Source organism: Gasterosteus aculeatus, chromosome 4 (genome assembly GCF_964276395.1).
Source record: "Gasterosteus aculeatus chromosome 4, fGasAcu3.hap1.1, whole genome shotgun sequence".
Taxonomy (NCBI): Eukaryota; Metazoa; Chordata; class Actinopteri; order Perciformes; family Gasterosteidae; genus Gasterosteus; species Gasterosteus aculeatus.
Window position 1 is genome coordinate 1,284,120 of NC_135691.1, and position 14,135 is coordinate 1,298,254.

The 14,135-nt window shown below is 50.2% G+C and overlaps 1 protein-coding gene across 10 annotated transcripts in view; it reads left to right on the forward strand.

The window, feature by feature from the left end:
* Nucleotides 1-469: 469 nt before the first annotated feature.
* Nucleotides 470-14,135, forward strand: part of fgfrl1a (fibroblast growth factor receptor like 1a) — a 34,025-nt gene continuing 20,359 nt past the window's right edge. Inside the window, exons 1-5 of one of the 10 annotated variants that reach the window (XM_078101718.1) lie at nucleotides 470-612; nucleotides 1,041-1,128; nucleotides 1,478-1,827; nucleotides 2,210-2,299; nucleotides 11,635-11,907. In XM_078101718.1, coding sequence (XP_077957844.1) covers nucleotides 2,239-2,299; nucleotides 11,635-11,907 — 334 coding nt within the window. In that variant the 5' untranslated portion in view covers nucleotides 470-612; nucleotides 1,041-1,128; nucleotides 1,478-1,827; nucleotides 2,210-2,238. Of the gene's footprint in view, nucleotides 613-794; nucleotides 944-1,040; nucleotides 1,129-1,218; nucleotides 1,828-2,209; nucleotides 2,300-5,776; nucleotides 6,316-6,460; nucleotides 6,521-10,584; nucleotides 11,513-11,634; nucleotides 11,908-14,135 lie in introns of those variants that run through there. The other 9 variants (XM_078101723.1, XM_078101724.1, XM_078101726.1 and 6 more) reach the window with 9 other exon arrangements.

The following is a 14,135-nucleotide window of genomic DNA, read 5'->3' on the forward strand; positions in this document are numbered from 1 at the left end:
TCGTTGACAAAATGATTGTGTGCATGTGATTTATTCATAATCAGAATCTAGAACGTTTCATTCTCATCTTGTTTCTGTAATGATGTCCGAAGGCCACCAGAGGTCACTGCTCGTCAGTAATGGAACGCAACCATCATACATGCACACGTGTTTACATGTACACACGTACCGGACGGCAGAGAGATAATATATTATAATAATTATGATATTAATCATATTCATAACAGTGGCAGTAATAACAATGATAACTATATACGTTTTCTATGATTATTATTATTATAATTATAAAGGCACGTAGTGGATAATGTACATCCCAACGCATCGCTTTGTGTCATTAACGTGTGATATTGTGTTAACTCTGGGTGAAGCCCCCTCCTCTCCCCGTAAACCGCTCCAAATTTGTGCCGCGCGTTCCCGCTCTCTGATTGGTCGGCTCTCTGATTGGCCCGCTCTCTGATTGGCTGCAGAAGTCGCGTCCTCGGGCGGTCGGTCCGCGCAGCTGCTTTTTGTTGCCCGCGGCTGAGATCCGGACGTCGACCCGCTGCCGGGGGCGACGTGGATGTATTGATATACGTGCGTTTGTGATACTCCGGGTTCTTTGCATTGATCCGCGTGAGTAAACACTTGGTTCCGCTTCGCTTTCCTCCTCCTTCGCTTTCGCGGCTGTGCGCGTGTCCCCGAGCCGCGTGCGCGCGGACTGTCACCGAGGAGCCCGCAGCCTCACGTGCTTATTTAGGACGTGTCGTCCCGGTCTTTGCTCCGTTAGTCGAAGTCTTCCTCGCTCGCTTTGTTACAGTCGACTTGAGGCAGACGCGTCTCTCCGCGGGGGGTGTTAGTCTTATTCAGGGGGTTTTATTTTAGATTTTTATTCTGATTATTATTCTACTTATTATTCTGGATTTTATTCTGGTTATTCTTTTAGGTTTTTATTATTATTATTAAGGTTATTATTCAGTTTATTATTCTAGGTTTTTATTCTGGTTATATTCTGATTATTATTCTAGTTATTTTACTGGTTGTTATTCTGGTTGCTATTCTAGGTTATTATTCTGCGTATTGTTCTGGTTATCATTGGGAGTTTACCTTTTACGTCGGGGTGAATACATGTGGATTTATCATCATCTCACAGTAAGTGTGAACATTTTGATACTTCTTCGCTTTTCTGCACCTGTTAAAATGTCAAATTAATGTCATATATTCATATAATCTTCACGCTGACTTTTTACTTCAAGTTGAGTTCACCATATCTGTGAAAAACTGTAATAACATGTTATGGCATCAGCAAAGTTCTCCAATGTATTTTTAATCTGTTAAAAATACACACAGTTCTTTCACATAGTACAATGTGGTATTACCAACCGTTAGTATTATAGTTTAGCAGTCTCTCCTTCTTAAATAACTTTTTAACCCTAATTTACAGCCTCTGGCTTCGTGAGATGATTTTTGTTAATCTAAGGAATGAATATTGTTCTCTCAGTGCGATAAAGGTGAATGTTCGGTGTTTGGACATCAATCAAGCATGCGGCCCTTTTGCAGTGAGCGCGTCGCAGTTTGACCGGATCAAAGTAGTGAAATCAGATCCCGTGAGGTTCAGAGAAGAGTTCGTGTGGCGTAAAGAGAGACGTGTGGACAGGTGGGCCGGATAAATCTGCAGAGAAATCTTTGTCTCCAATCGGTGTGAAGAGCTTTTTGGTTTCTGACCGCTGCAAAACCTTCTGAGACCCAAATAAGGTTCACAGGGAAAAATCCACCGAGAAGAATGAGGTTATGAGCATCCTTCACTTCCCTTCTAACTTTGGCCTTTTGGATTTTGCAACATCTGCACAGGTATTAAATATCTAAAAAGAACTTCATGACTGTGTTTTGTTCGGAGGAATCCGACTGTACGGCTCGTATTCCTCTAATAGGGAATAATGGGATTACGTCTCTTGAGTCTCACGTTTTCACGTCGATGCTCAACAGCTGTCAGCCCCCGATAGTAAATCACGCTTTTTAGCCTTTCGCGCTAGCAGCTATTTTGGCAGCAATAAAAAATAAAAAACTAGAAAAAGACACATCGAAAAATGATGACTGTGGCTGTATAAGTTTTGGAATAAATCAGAATCAGTTTTGATGTATGAAAGATTTAAAGACTGATTGAAATGACCCTTGGAGGTGATGTACCAGCTGTCACCATTCAACACGTAACTTCATGTGTGTCTCCTTTCAGATAAAAGAGGCCGAGTGTTCGTCCTCCTGATGGAGCTTCTCTGGGTGGTGCTGCTGCTGGAGGTGGTGCTCATGTCCTCTGCTGCCAGAGGTGAGTAACACGAATGCCCAAAGTGGAGATGAAACCCTTCTGCAGCGCTTCTGCTCGTCTCCGTCACACCGCTGAGGAGGGTTTGTTTGGGACGTGCTGGCCTCAGCTCCTCCACCTTCTCCTCCACCTTCTCCTCTTTCCTGTCCCCTGGTGTGTGGGACGGCTCCATTGATGTGCTTTGTAAACGTCTCACTTTTCCTCGGCGAACGTGTTTGGCTCTGCGTGACCCTTTGACTGTTATTCAGATACTGCCGTCCTTGTGCTCAAAGCACCTTTTATTATTTTAACTCAAAACGTGGAGGTAACGGAGTGCGACACGGCGCAGCACCCTCAGTGCTGCAGACGGTCCTCCGCCACGTTTCCTTCAGTGGAACCAAAGATGACCTCGTTCCGGGGAGTCGGCGCCCCGCGCCACCGAGATCACGCACGATGATGAGTTTTTCCGGGGGGAAACAAAGCTGCATTCAGCGAGGCGAAAGGTAAACACCGACTCATAGACCGCAAGGAGATGAGATTAGCCTGTGAGGGATGTTTGCTGTGCAATGCTGCAGCGGGCGCCCCCCCCCCCCCCTCGCCGCCTGCACTCTGTCGATGAAGCCAGGGCGCCTCGCCGAGAGTCAAGGTCAAGGATCATAAACTACTGACTTTTATTGCTCATCACTTTATTGGTAAATTTGCATTGGGTTTATTAAATCAGCAGACTCATTCTTATAGTCTACTGGACTGGATCGGAACAATAGAACGAGACTTGATGAGCAGATACCGGGGGGGGGGGCCCAATCGTTCTACAAAAGATCGCGTTCCCCTTGTGCGACCTCGGAGTCGACGTGGACGTGAGGAGAAAACGAGCAGGTGGAGGACGGAGGGACAAAGACGGGCGAAGTGAGGAAAAAAGGAAAGGACAACGGCAGAGAAGAGAGAGAGCAGGAAGCAGACGGAGATAAGGCTCGAGATAGAGACGCAGCGCAGGTGTGTGTGTGTGTGTGTGTGTGTGTGTGTGTGTGTGTGTGTGTGTGCGTGTGCGTGTGCATGTGTGTGTTTGGGGGAGCAGAGGTTGAGCAGCTGAGAGACTCGTGTTCTTCCCCGTTAGCTGGACAGCATCCAGCTGATGTTGGGGTCAAAGGCTAGCAGCGTGCAATGCATGCTGGGGAAGTGAGTTTGTGCCAACGTCCAAACGCTTTCATCGTGTCGCACGAGACACGAGACCAACCGCCGTCCATCCGTTGTTGACCCAACGTAAAGAGACGACAAACGAACGCACGCGAAATGCATCTTCATCATGGAGAAGCTGGTGGGGCACCAAGGGAAGACCCCACACACTCATTACTGAGGAATGTAATTAGCACGCTAACGCTAACTGTGATGGTCAAACAGGGAGGAGGAGGAGGAGGAGGAGGAGGTGATCCATGACTTACAGGGTTAATCTTTAATGAACTTCAACCTCGCCCCCCCACTGTGTTCAGCGTTGATTAACCATGATGACGCATCAAACTGAGCAAACGCCTCCACGCAGACAGATGCTTCAAGCGCACACCTTCACCTCCCTGTCGCACTAACAGACACACACTATAGAACCCCCCCCCCACACACACACACACACACACCAACCCCCTCACAGTTTTACGGGGCCCGTTACTGCTAAAGTCTATTCGCCCTCATTTAGATAAAGTCAATGTTTGCTTTGACTTTGCTAATGGCGGCGGGAAGGGGGCGCGGGGGGGTAATGGGCCTGTCTGCTCGCTCCGCGGGGGGGGGTCGGGGGGGGGTCGGCACCGTGTCACGTGAAGGCGGGGTGTGTGTTTGCAGAGGAGGTGCAGCCGAGAGAGAAGAAAACAAGACACAAAGTGTGAATTTCAAAATGGAACCGGAGCAGAACGTTTGATGCAAATGACGCTCGAGGCCTCGTCAGTGTTTCACGTGTCGTTCGTGTTGTGTAGGATTGTGTAGAGGTTTTTTCGTCGTAGTTCCTCTGTGAGGTTCCCTCCCTTCTCTCTAGCTCTGCAGGGCATTGTGGGTCGTGGCGCCACAGTGCTGCTCGTGGTCTCAGCGGGGTTGGGGTATGTTTGGTCAACGCTACAGCACTGCGGGTCAAAGGTCAGCCAGTGGATGTGGGAGGGGTCAGGGAGAGTGTGTGTGTGCGAGAGAGGGGGTCAGAGAAAGCGCATGGCAGCACCAGAGGAGACTGATAACACACCAGGAGCGGTTTCTGGATATTAAGCTCAGCGCGGGTTTACCGCGTGTTTACCGCGTGTTTGCTGCTTGTTTGCCGCGTGTTTGCTGCTTGTTTGTCACGTGTTTACCGCGTGTTTGTTGAGTGTTTGCCGCGTGTTTGCCGCGTGTTGATATGACTTTAATTCAGTATTTGGATGAACCTCAGTAATGACGGCGCACGTGTTGTAAGGAGGAGGATTTATCAAAAGAAAATAACTGAAACTACAACAATGTGTATGAACTTTGCTGCCAAAGGTCAGGAACTATCTTTGTCTCTGTCCTCGGGGGGGCGTCTCCCCGAGTGTCTCCCTGCTAATTGTCTCCGCGCTTTTACATCGTCTCTGTCACTTTCTATCTCGCTCTCTGACAGTTTAATTCATCCGCCACTTTCTTTGTCTCTCCCTCTTGTCTTCCTTTCAATCAGAGCTTTTCAAACCTCTTTAACCGCCAACAACCAACCAACCACACACACACACACGCACGCACACACACACACACACACACACTCCAGCTGTTATTCCTGATGGCGTGTTACAAACGAGATGTTGAAAGCTGATCGCTGGGACGGGAGACACAGACCCTTGTTTTCTTTGGGCTTCGCTCTGTCACATTGTGTCTCGTGGGGCTGGTCTGTGTGTGTGTGCGTTTGTGTGTGTGTGTGTGTGTGCGTGCGTGATAGACAGGGGGACAGGAACACAAAGGCTACCTCAATCCAAAAATACCACCGTCGTGACCTCAGTCTCAAATGTGATTGACATGTCATGGACGGTCGGCCACGCTCTCCCCCCCCTGTTTGTTTATCAGTCATACGGACGACCTTTGACCCCAGGAAGTGGAGGCCCATCGGGGGGCAGGATGTCAAGGCAGGCGGCTTTAGGAAATTCTTTCGCTAAGCTGTAGCTGTAGATTCTGCCTCCGACGGGTGGAGCGCGTTCGGGTGGAGCTGAAGGTGCAGACGGGCCAGCTGTCGATGTGGAATCCACACGGGGGGGATTGTGAGAGACGTGGGGGGGGGGGACGTGCACGCTGTGACTTCACGTCCGTTTCGGCGCGTTGGTTCGTTTTCGATGTGTGGAAATGTCTCAGGAGGAGACAAACCGACCTGTTCGCCGCTCCCTCCTGCAGGGGGAGGGACTCCTGACGGGACGTCAACAACGGCCTCTCCGGGAGGTGATCGTCGGCCCTGACCTCGCTTGTCTCAGCTCGCCACAGAAGACTTTGAAAATCATTCAACGTAAGAAAAAAAAAAAATGTCTACGTGAAGATGGAAGCGAAAGGCCCAGAAGTCCAGAACCCTCGAGCCCCGTGTTCGGACACAAAGTGGCACAACCGTTTCAGGATCAGGATGCTGATTATTATTCATCATTTTCCACAGCGCGAGTGGCCTTTCTCCCGTTTCCCACAAAGTGTCCGTGTCCGCACAAAGACGTGTGTGTGCAGTGGGTTGGAGGTGACGCGTGAACACCGCACTACACGGGCCTCCTTCACGTCGGGCGGCTCAGCGCACTTATGATCCGGAGGTAATCCGTCTCTTGTGTGGGCTCCATCGTCACACAGGGACACAACAGGCCTTTTCTTCCACGCGTAATTAACAGAGGTACTTACGCGCTGCTTTCTGGGATTTAAGCGTTGTGTTGTCGCAGCTTTAGGCTGCGGTGGTGAAATGGGGGGGCGGGGGGGGGGGCTCTGTATGTGGCTCTCGGTGCTTTCACAGTGTTCACAGTGCTGACGTGGTTTTATTTCAGTGAAAGCCACGTAACTCCTCATGGGGCGGGAACTACGGGCCCGTTACGGGACACTTTCAGGTAATTGAGTGGGTTCATATGTGGTGAATTAAACTAAAATGGAAACCATGAGATAGATGGATGGATAGATAAGTACTTATTGATCCCCGAGGGGAAATTCAATCCTTCAGTTTCATCCTTCAAATAAATGGTTTTCACGAGACAGCTACTGGCCGGGCATCTCTGAAGACACTCAACATGGAGCCGTCAGAGCAAAGCAATACAGGTTAGGAACACGCAATGTCGCACATACACAACTATCCCTCACCTCTCTCACACACACACACACACACACACACACACGGTAGCCTGAAAGGAGACAGTGACCTGAGCTGAACAAATGGATTTAGTCACGGCTGAGGATTGGTGTGGAATGTGTACGTGTGTGTTAACGCTCGTCTGACTCTCCACCAAGTGAAGCAGAAAACACACATGTGGAGGAGGAAGAAGAAATACAGGAATAGAAAAGAAAGTCAAAATATTGGGTAAAATAATATTATGTCAAAAGATGTCAAATGGAAAAAGAATAGATGTTCTACAAATGTGGTGGGGAAAAAAGGTTCAAAAAGATTTGGTGAAAAACATGTTGATAAACTGTCATGGAAAGTGAAAAAATATTTTTTTGAAAAATGTCATCAGAAAAAAATATATATATATATTTGGCCAAAAAATATCCAGATGTTTTTTTTTTAAATGTCAAAAGAAATTGGTCGAGAAATGTCATGGAAAAAAGGTAATGGAAAAAGGTTTCAAAAAATGTTGTGAGAAAAAATAACAATACTATTTGGTGAAAAAAAAAATTAAATAATCAGAGAAAAATATGGTTTTATAGAAATGTCATCGAAAAAAAGTTTTAAAAATAGATGTGTTTTTTCCAAAAATGTCAATTGAATCAACAAGTCATGGAAAAATGAGAATCTTTAGGAAAGATGTAACGTGAATTTTAAAAAAAAATGGTTGAAAATATGTTAAGTCAAAAAATGTCTTTGTAAAAGAATCCACAGAAATGTGTAATTTAAAATATAGTCCTCAATTCCTCCTGATTTTTATTCATTTATTCAAAACTAGAATATAATTCCACCTGGTGTTACATTTGATGAATTTCAGGTCACAAGAAAATCCGTCCGCTTGAAAACAAGTTTTTCGTCCAACATTCATGTGGCTATATTAGAATGTGGGACTGGGGGGGGGCGGAGCTCGGGGGCTGTGGGCACGGAATCGATCACGCCACTCACCTTAAATGAATGAGCACATGTCTAATGAAAAGCACTGACTTTTGCTCGCAGCGATCAACGAGACTCGATTCCACTCAACAGGTGTTCGTCCTTCCAGGGTCGACCCGGTTTATCTCTTATCTGCTTAACTGAAGCGTTTTATAAAGCCGCCTCTCTCTCGCCGCGTCTCCATCTTTAAATGCGGTATGTCAATATAAAGGAAGCAAATATTCACATCTTTATCACCCGAGTGCGTGTGTGCGTGTGTGTGTGTGTGTGTGTGTGTGTTATCACTGTTGTTAATGGGTAACAGCGTCTGCCTCCAGCAGGCTGATTAAAGTCGGGTCGAGGACACCGGCCAGCTTCACACACACGAGCACACAAACAATCACGCACACTCGGGAGTGTTAACTGTTCCTTATCTTCAGCCAACTGTGTGTCGCCTTATCTGTAAGGCACGGGGCGCACTGCAGACGCACACAACACACACACACACACGGTATATTACTGTTCATTGTGTTTGCTATTTTCCCGATACTGAGACTGTTGTAATGACAAATGAAAGCCCCTCTTTTGTAATGACGCACAATTGGAAACAATACTTTTCAGATTGTTTTCATGATTTACTTTCCTTCAGTTAGTTGAATTAATTGATTTGGTTTGGCTGCATCATTAACATGAGTCATTGCTTGCTTTGGTTTTTTTGGGGGCCTCATACTGAGCTACATGATGATCTACAAACCAACAGGAAAAGCCCTGTGGAAGCTTGTGGGTTGTGTTGAACACCGAAGACGTAAACACTGCTCTTACGGTAATTTCATATCCAACTTTGCATGTGGGCTGTTATTTACGTTGGGATTAGTGAGACCTTTGTGTTAAATAGAGGCTCAGCGTTGGTCCGGGTGGGGGAACGTTTGTCTTCCCACCTGTGGAAAGGCGACAGGTGCAGCAGCCAGAAGGAAAGAACAATACAACGACATAAGGGGAGAGAGGGAACCAATCACATCTCTCCTATCGGGGCATTAAATACCTGCCGAAGACGTTGGGAGGAAGAAGGGCTTAGCACACGGTTTCACTCCTGTGTGTGCGTGTGTGTGTGTGTGCGTGTGTGTCTGTGTGCGTGTGGGTCGCTCAGAGGATCAGGTTTCCGTACCAACCACTCAGCAGATTCCTCACAGTGTTTGTGGCCGCTGGTGATTTTCTTTGGCGGAGGCGCGCGAGACGAGTGTAAGCCTTAAGTCTGTGTGTGTGTGTGTGTGTGTGTGTGTGTGTGTGCGTGTGTGTGTGTGTGTGTGTGTGTGTGTGTGTGTGTGTGTGTGTGTGTGTGTGTGTGTGTGTGTGTGTGTGTGTGTGCGTCGTGTCGCCCTACGATGCTCGTCGGCGTGTCTTCCCTCAGGCCTGGTGTTCGCCGTCGGGACGGAGCGAAGCAGCAGCCGTGTGTCTGATGTCTGTTGTTGGGGTGGAAGTGGCTGTGCCCCCCCCCCCCCCCCCCCGAACACACAGGCAGAGCCCCCCGGGTCGGAACGAAGGAATGGCCTCGTTGAGCGATCCCTCCGCGATGGAGCAGACGGGATGACTGGATCCAGGCTTGTGAGGAGGATTAAAGTCGCTGGAAGTGTTGATGAGCGCAAATAGTCCACTTACGGCCGTTGGGTGATTTAAAGGAACCGCTCGGTAAAGACAACAAATGGTTCCATGCTGAACCCGACCGCGTTGTTAGCGTGTCAAAGGTCAAAGGTGTGTGAGGCCTCGATGGCCGGAGCAAGAACGACCGCAGAGAAGGAGGCCGGAGACGGATGGTCGGATGTTCTTAAAGGACTCCAGAGGGTTCTGTGGTGTCTGGACAGAAATGATTAACAGCATAATCTGCGTACGTTAATGAGGCCAAACATGTAAATAGATTCCCTCTAAGGAACAGGCTCTGACTTAGCCCTCATCTAGCTAACTTTACACTTCAGAGTAGTTAGACCTCTTTTTCATGTTGCATCTGAAATGTTTGGGGCTGCAGACCGACGTGGAAAGAAGGTTTCATTGACCCGGTTCACCTGAAGGCAGCGAGTCGCTCCAAGGACGGAATGCTCTGCTTTGTCTGGCCTCCAGCTTCCACGAGGCTTGTGAGACGCTGAAGCCACCTACACGCTCCCTGCACACGGAAGGGAGGATGTGCACGGTGTGTGTGTGTTTGTGTGTTTGTGTGTGGGTGTGTGTGAGAGATCCGGTTGACTGGAGGAGCCGGCTGCAGACACGGGGGCCTCGTGAGGACCACGTCTGAGGGTCTGGGGGTTTGCCATCTAACACGTGAAGACCCAGGCTTCCTGAACTGAATGTGAACGGAGAACGTAAGATATCACGATAGTCCAGCAGGCCGTGTGCATTGTGAAAACACACACGCGTGTAGAAACACACACGCCGACCTCTCGTCGGTTTCACCCCTCGAGGCTGATTTAAACAGACTTAACTTGGGTCACGGACCGCGGAGCAGGAGGAGGAGGAGGAAGACGAAGAGGAGGGGAAGGAAGGGAGTGAGGAGAGGAGGCGGCTGGTCTGTGTTCCCTTCGCAGGAGGAGAGAGGGAGTCGAGGAAGAAAGGGGGGGGGGGTTGTTAACTGTTGAGAGCCGAGCGGTTCGGCTGGAGGTCCTGATCCCGAGACCCTCGGGGGAAGAAACGGTGCAAGTTCTGTGTGTGCGAGCCGTTCAAATCCCAGGAGAGGAAGAAGAGAAAGGAGCCAAGAGGAGGGTGAGAACGAGGGTGATGAAAGAGAGGAGAGAGAGGAAGGGCAGTAATGGGGATTGAGGGGTTAAGTGTGAGAGAGAGAGAGGGGGGGAGAGTAGTGGGAGTTCAGGGGATGAGATTTCAATCTGTTGGAAGAAGAAAAGAGACGACTAAATAAATATGGAGAAAGAACAAATATGAGCATTGAATGGAAACGACAAACGGGAGGAGGAGGAAAGATGGGAAAGGAGAATTACAAAGAAAGAGAGAAGAAGAAGAGGGAGGAGGAGTGAGACGTCAGGCCGCTGAGGAGAAAGCCATGCAGCAGGACGCACACAGGGGGCTGGAGGGAGGGAGGGAGGGGGGGGGGGGGGGGGGGGAGAGGCTCCCCTGAACCCCCTTTGTGTGACTAATGTATTTTTCTCACATTTCCCTCCCTCCATCGTTGTGCATCGGCCCGTTTGATCCTCCTTCACGAGCCGCTCCGAGAGACACGCTGTGTCCCGCAGCTGTCCGTCACCTATGGGAGACGCAAGGACACGTCCAGCGTCCTCGCCGCGACGTCCCATCAACGTCACGACGCGACAAGGCGCCGCTTGGCTGCGTCGTTAGGACGGAAGCAGGTCGTTTTTTGCGAGGCAGCTGGCTGGCTCAGCTCCACTGGGCCGACGTGTCTCTAGATCTCCTTCCCCGGGCACATTGTCCGGGTCAAAGCGGCCTTTAAGTCTTTCCTACAGGACAGGACGTGTCCTCAGGTGGGGGCCTTGGTCTCTTTCTGTTGTTTTAGGCCGGGCGGCGTAATGGGAAGAGACGTTGGGCTCTGCACTGACCCTCGCCGACGCCGTCGCCTCCTTCTGCTTCCATCTCCCCATCGTCCTGTTTGTCTTTCTCCCCCGTTTGGCCATATCTCATCCCCTTTCTCCCCCCCCACACACACACTCCCCTGGATTCCATTCTCCCTCGTTCCCTCCCTCCTTCTCTTCTTACCTTCCTTCCTTCCTCTCTTTCTCTCTGCACCCTCCCTCGCCTCCCTCCTGTTTTTCCAGTGTGCAGTTTCACAGCAGAGCGGCTACCGAGCGGTCAAGGTCACGCCTGATTTTATGTCTCGGCCGCCGCCGCGTTTGCTCGCAGAGGACTCTGTTGTTGTCTGTGATAAGAAGTCGGCGTTGAGCCTTTATGAACTTCTCAAGGGTCAGGAGATCGTTCCTGCGTGATTAACGCCGCATTCCGGAGGCTTCCTCGGTTCTGAGCATGAGGGACGGTGGAAGGAGGAGATGAGGAACTCGGTCTTGGTATTGAAACATCTCAACACGTCGATGTCTAATCGACTCTGACAGTGTGGATCGATCTTTGAGGGAGATCTTCTTTTCACGTCATCCTCTCTCTCCCTCTCTCTCTCTCCCCCACGCTGAAGGCCCCCCCCGGGTGTCGGGGCGGGCGGCCCACCGCCAGAGCGTCCGCGCGGGCCGCACCATGAAGCTGCCCTGCCCCGTGGAGGGCGACCCGCCGCCGCTCATCATGTGGACCAAGGACGGCCGCAACGTCCACAGCGGGTGGAGCCGCTTCCGGGTGCTGCAGCACGGGCTGCGCGTCAAGGAGGTGGAGACGGAGGACGCGGGGACGTACGTCTGCAAGGCCACCAACGGCTTCGGCAGCGTCAGCGTCAACTACACGCTGATCATCGTCGGTGAGTCGGGGAGTCTCTCTGGGGGGGGAGACGCCGGGGGGGGGGTTGTGTGTTTGCTCCTTCATTCTGTCCATATTCTGTCCCATTTGTTTAAGGTTAAGAGACTTTGTTCATGAACAGAGCGTTTAGTGCGTCATTCCTCCACAAAGCAATAAGATCCGTTAAAGCGTTGGAGCTCCAAACATGAAATGTGAGGTGGACGTTCTCCTGGATTTGGAATGAGACGTGAGGACAGGTGAAGACACCTGAAAGGAGACACGGTGATTGTCAGTGAAAACAGTGAAATCTGCAGTGATTATCTGACTGATGGAAACGTCGTTGCTATTCATAAACGGTGAGTTTATTCCGCTGCACTCCGTCCGTCCTCGTGTCGTCTCAAACAGCAGCGTCCCCCCCAACAAGGATTCATGCAAACAAAATACCGGGAGGGTGTGTGTGTGTGTGTGTGTGTGTGTCAGAATGATTGTGAACAACATTTTGTGACAAAGTGGGAATCTCAGCTGAAAAACGTGACCCGGTTAAAGTTTCCTAGTTATTGATTTGTGACTCGACCAGTAAACAAAGCTGCAGCTCTAACGTCTGAATCCGGAGCAATAGAGACGTCATTGCTGCTGAAACAACCTCATTAAAGCAAGTGAAAAGAACATTTTCTCCTCCTGCATTCCATTCGTCTCCCGGCTGAACGATGCGCTTTCATTCTGCAGTAATCATTATCGCTCGGGATCCAAAGCTCAATCGCTCTTGATCCGGAGGACTTCAAAGGGGAGCTGGCACACGGGGGGGGGGGGGGGGGCGGCGTGAGGGGGGGGGGGGGCAGCTGCTGCTGAGGTCATCCGGGCGGACAGCTGCCGCCTCCCTCTCTCTCGCCCTCGCTCATACGTGCACGCAGGCTGAGCATTCCGTCACGCACCTCCTCGTTGGACACGACGTGCCGTTGTCAATTTAAAGCCTTGTTGGACGGTAGTGACGGTGAACCAGTGGCCGCTCTGAGGAGACGATCGCAATCATACAAATGGCTCTCAGAGCTCCTTTTGTGCCAGGTCACCCTGCGGAGACCCCCCCCCGCGCCCCCTCGCAGAGGCAGTTAGCGTGGACAGCGCTGTTTTCTTAGCTGGAACAATCTGCATGGGCGATGATGTTCGTGGGGGGGGTTTGTCTCCTGCTCCTCCCCCTCCTCCTCCTTCATCTCCTCTCCCGTGTGGTCCGGCTGTAGTTCTACGGCCGCTCCGCTTCCCAGTAATGAGCCTGCGACTTGTTGTCTCCCCCTCTCCACCTTTTTGCTGTTAACGTTTAATCGCGCTCCTCCTTCCTCCCCGTTCGGCCGCGCTTTCATTTGTGTCAATATTTTGCCAGTTTCCAGTTTTTTCCCGGACGTAACAGCAGGTGACTGCTGTAAAACTGCAGAGAGCCGGAGAGGCCTGTTTAATGTGGAGGCCGACTCCACAAAAGATTTGATCTTTTTACTGTATGGAGGTGTGTGTGTGTGTGTGTGTGTGTGTGTGTGTGTGTCTATGTGTGTGTGTGTGTGTGTCTATGCAGATTTATGGGACCACCAGTAAAGTGAGACTGGCAGAATTCTTCTATTCCTACTAACAAACCTCAATGTCCTTCAAAAAAGTGAACTCCATGAGAGCTCTCATACTCTCCCCCTCCTCCCCCCTCCTCCCCCCCCCCTCTCTGTCTCTGTCTCTTCATCTTCTCTATCTCTGCTGTCCCTGTTTGTCCCCAGATTTAGAAACTGTCCACCTCCATGATAGAAAATGTAAAGCTCAAACCAGATGTGGCGACAATGAGGCGAGAGAGACGCGTAGTTTCATTGTGTGTGTGTGTGCGCGTGTGTGTGCGCGTGTGTGTGTGTGTGTGTGTGTGTGTGTGTGTGTCTTCATAAGTGACAGGCGTGATGATTTGTGGTGAGCAGTTGACATCTGGCCATAATTGCCGGACAAAGAGGAAAAGAGAAGCAGAGAGATATTAAACACGGACACTCGTTCGTTTGAATGAATTAACTTGTGCGTGATTCATGTTCGTCAAGCGGCGGAGACGTAATGAATGCTGAAATGAGACGAATGGAAGCGAGAGATGGAACTGGACGAATGCGCACAAAACGCCACTTGGAGGAGGATTGTTTTGGAGAGTGAACTGTGCGGCTTCGGGGGCCACGAACGCTGCTTCACTCGCCTAAAGCGAGCGACGCGCTGACACCACCGCTCAAGCATCATTAAGGATTT